The sequence below is a fragment of the Diaphorina citri genome, unplaced genomic scaffold (assembly GCF_000475195.1).
Source record: "Diaphorina citri unplaced genomic scaffold, Diaci psyllid genome assembly version 1.1 scaffold3559, whole genome shotgun sequence".
In the NCBI taxonomy this organism is placed as follows: Eukaryota; Metazoa; Arthropoda; class Insecta; order Hemiptera; family Psyllidae; genus Diaphorina; species Diaphorina citri.
In genome coordinates, this window is record NW_007380959.1 from 6541 (window position 1) to 10453 (window position 3913).

At 37.6% G+C, this 3913-nt stretch overlaps 1 protein-coding gene across 1 annotated transcript in view; it reads left to right on the forward strand.

Annotated features, from left to right (window-relative positions):
* Positions 1-3672, forward strand: part of LOC113472001 (disintegrin and metalloproteinase domain-containing protein 11-like) — a 7510-nt gene extending 3838 nt beyond the window's left edge. The window contains exons 3-4 of the mRNA XM_026831527.1: positions 1555-1630; positions 3631-3672. Coding sequence (XP_026687328.1) covers positions 1555-1630; positions 3631-3672 — 118 coding nt within the window. The remainder of the gene's footprint in view (positions 1-1554; positions 1631-3630) is intronic.
* The last annotated feature ends 241 nt before the right edge of the window (positions 3673-3913 follow it).

The following is a 3913-nucleotide window of genomic DNA, read 5'->3' on the forward strand; positions in this document are numbered from 1 at the left end:
CCGCCAACAGGCGGAATTAACCGCTTTTTGCCGGTTTTCACAAAACGGTTGGAGATATGGAAAAAGTTATGCGAGTAGACCCCCCCCCCAAAAAAACCATACCTAAAACCCCCAATTAGAAATTTTAATGAACATCGGAACAACGGTTAGCGGTATTTTGCTTTATTTTTACAGTTAACACTATTTCGACCGCTTTTTTAATGACAAAACTACTAAAGTCTTAGTTAGGTACCAATCAAAAAGATATTTCACCAACAACAATTACACCAACTCCAACACCAACAACAACAACAACAACAACAACAACAACAACAACAACAACAACAACAACAACAACAGCAGCACCAACAACAACAACAACAACAACAACAACAACAACAACAACAACAACAACAACAACAACAACAACAACAACAACAACAACAACAATAACACCAACAACAACAACAACTACAACAAAAACATCAACAACAACTCACGGAAAATTTTCAAAAGCTCGCAAATAGCTAGGTAATAAGGAGATCTGTACCTACTAATGTGTAAATACACACTTAGAAAAAAGGATTGAGATCCCCCACAAAAACACAAATGTGAAAATGTGTTTCCTTTTATTTTCATGTTAATAATAGGTACCGTATTTAGGTATTAATAACATCAACAACAACTCACGGAAAATTTTCAAAAGGTCGAAAATAGCTAGGTAATAAGGAGATCTGTACCTACTAATGTGTAAATAGTGGGAAAAAAAGATTGAGATCCCCCACAAAAACACAAATGTGAAAATGTGTTTCCTTTTATTTTCATGTTAATAATAGGTACCGTATTTAGGTATTAATTAAACTACTAAAGTCTTAGTTAGGTATCAAAAAGATATTTCACCAACAACAATTACACCAACTCCAACACCAACAACAACAACAACAACAACAACAACAACAACAACAACAACAACAACAACAACAACAACAAAAACAACAACAACAAACACCAACACCAACAACAACTACAACAAAAACATCAACAACAACTCACGGAAAATTTCCAAAAGCTCGCAAATAGCTAGGTAATAAGGAGACACTTAGAAAAAAGGATTGAGATCCCCCACAAAAACACAAATGTGGTGTTTCCTTTTATTTTCATGCTAATAATAGGTACCGTTAGGTATTAATTTGAGAAAGAAAAACATTGCCAAGTTGAAATTGAGAGAAGGTTGAAGGAATTGAGATCCAGCATTTTCACAGACACCAAAAACATTGCCAAGTTGAAATTGAGAGAAGGTTGAAGGAATTGAGATCCAGCATTTTCACAGACACGAAAAATTGGGAATGCAGACTTGGCCTTAATTTTCTGATCTCACCACTTTTAAGGGCCGACATTTTTGGATAGGAACTTGGCCTTTTTTTACATTTGTGTTTTTGTGGGGTTTCACTAACCACATGTCCTTTCTATTCCACTAACCACATGCCTCTTCAATTTCACCAACCACATGCCTCTTCTATTCCCCTAACCACATGCCCCTTCTATTTCACTAACCACATGCCTCTTCTGTTTCAGACAATTGTTAGCACCAAACATTAGACAGAAATTGTTTTTACCAAACGGTGCAGAACAGATCACCACAGGGTTACAAGTAAGTTCTTTATGTGTTTCTTCTGTTTTTTTTTTTTTTTTTTTTTTTTTTTTTTTTTAGGGGGCTTACAGAAAAAATCCAAAAAAAAAAAAAAAAATTCTCATTTTCGTAGTAGTAAAAGAACCAGCGGCTTTCGTTTCGTCTTAAAACTTTCAAATTTACACCCTCTCGCGTAGCGAGGAAACTCAGCCGAAGCCCTCGCTACAAATCTTCATGGTCCTTCGGGCCGGATTTTCGATATTTCCTTTCGTAGTAGCTCTTGTTTCATTTACATTTTGAAACATTTCGTATTTAAATTTCATTTTTGGTGCACTTTCAATCATTCTACGTAGGTATCTACTGATTTGTTTGAGAATCATGCGACTTGTCTACCATGCTTTGTCCATGCCCCTTGTTTAGTTTAAGTGACTTTATCATTGCTTATTTGAAATATTTTAGGTAAAATGCCTTTCACTCCATTTTGTTCTTAAAATTGTTAATGCAAATTACCATTTTTTATCTGATTTTCCTTCACTTTGGGCTATTTTATGCCCTCCTAGTGCCTCCCTTTGTACCTTGTAACAAAGCCACGTTACGCCATTACAAAATGGCCGGTAAACAAGCGGAACTCAAAGTTCACATTGCAAAGAGAGATTCTCTCTTCGTTGTTCTTCAAGAATGTTATGATCTTGCTAAAAACGTTACTTCAGCAGACTCTTCGACGTTCAGAAGCTTGAAACGTAAAGTAAAATGTCTTGATGCTATTCAGGACTCGTTCATAGAGGTAGTTGATACAATCAACATGTTGGAAATTCAGCTCAATCCAGATTATTCGCCTAACTTTAAAATGGTAGAATCTTTCCTAACTTTGCATAGTTATATAAAGTCCAAATATGAGGACGCGTGTCAGCACAAATCAGAGAGCGCCAATGCTGCTAGCACCAGCACAGAGGTCAAGGTAAAGTTACCCGCGTTAGAGTAGGTACCTAGATGTATTAGACAATAAATAAATAATTAATTAGTTAATCTATTTTATAGGAATTTTAAATTTAATGTTCGGTTGTCACAAAAAATTCTTCTCTCTCTCTCTCTCTCTCTCTCTTTCTCCTTCCCTCCCTCCCACTTTCTTTGTCTCACAACCTTACAAACTCCATTATGTAGATTGTATTATAGACCTAGAACTTTTCTTCAGACTCCTAAAATTCCAGAGATGCCAATGATAAAAGACAAAACGGGCGATCATCTAAGAAGAATGACATCCACGAGAAACATTCCAGGTGAATGTCAGAAGAGAAAATCACTGGATGAGAACAATATTATGACATATCATCCATCGTCATGTAGCCATCCATCCAAAAGTGCGTCCACCAGCGAACTTCAATCTGTTTCTCAAAAAAGGAAATTAGACGAGAACATGGCAGACAACTTTCATCCCCAAAGTCAAGAGCAGAAGAAGCTGAAAGTGGGATCAGGGGACATTGTGAGGGACCTTCTGGAACCTCAAATATCAGTACATTCCTTTGCTATCCTCCCCACTGTTTCTGCTCAACCTAATGCTGAAGAACCGATGACAGAGGAAAAGAAAGCAAAAGCGAAGAAGAAGTCGAAAGCAAAGAAAAAGAAGAAAAAGAATTCGGATTCTTCAGAGGAGGGTGGTTATTTCTGTAGGATAATCTGAAACAATAAAGTGTGATCTGATTTGTTCGGGTGACATTTCGCTATCAATTTTTGAGCGACGACAGTTCACAGTGTCTAAGAAATCATAAATTTTCCCTAACCATAGGTATGTTCGGGTGACATTTCGCTATCAATTTTTGAGCGACGACAGTTCACAGTGTCTAAGAAATCATAAATTTTCCCTAACCTTATAGAAACACTAGGTACCTACCCTCCACTAGGTAGAAACACTAGATACCTACCCTCTTTTGAGAGGCTGCGCTCAATCCCACCTGAAATGCCTTTACACCTCCCAGCCCCAGTTTGGAAATCCCCGCTCTTAAATGCCCGTTTTTGATTTGCAGGATATCGAGCACTGCTACTACCACGGCACTGTTAAGGATTGAGGTACCCTCAGGAGAGCCAGTGTTATTGTCTGTGGCTTGAGAGGGCTGGTTTTGTCTCAGTTTTACGTCCTCCAGCGAGACGGGGCCTTTTTTCTAAGTGAGTGTTTTTGATCATTAAACAACTACCTGATGGTATAAGGCGGAACCTCTTTTGAGTGATTTCTACTTACTGAACCACTAGTAGGTACACCTAGGTATGAAAAGGTGTATTTTCCTTTGCTTTGGGGAAACTGACCACTGC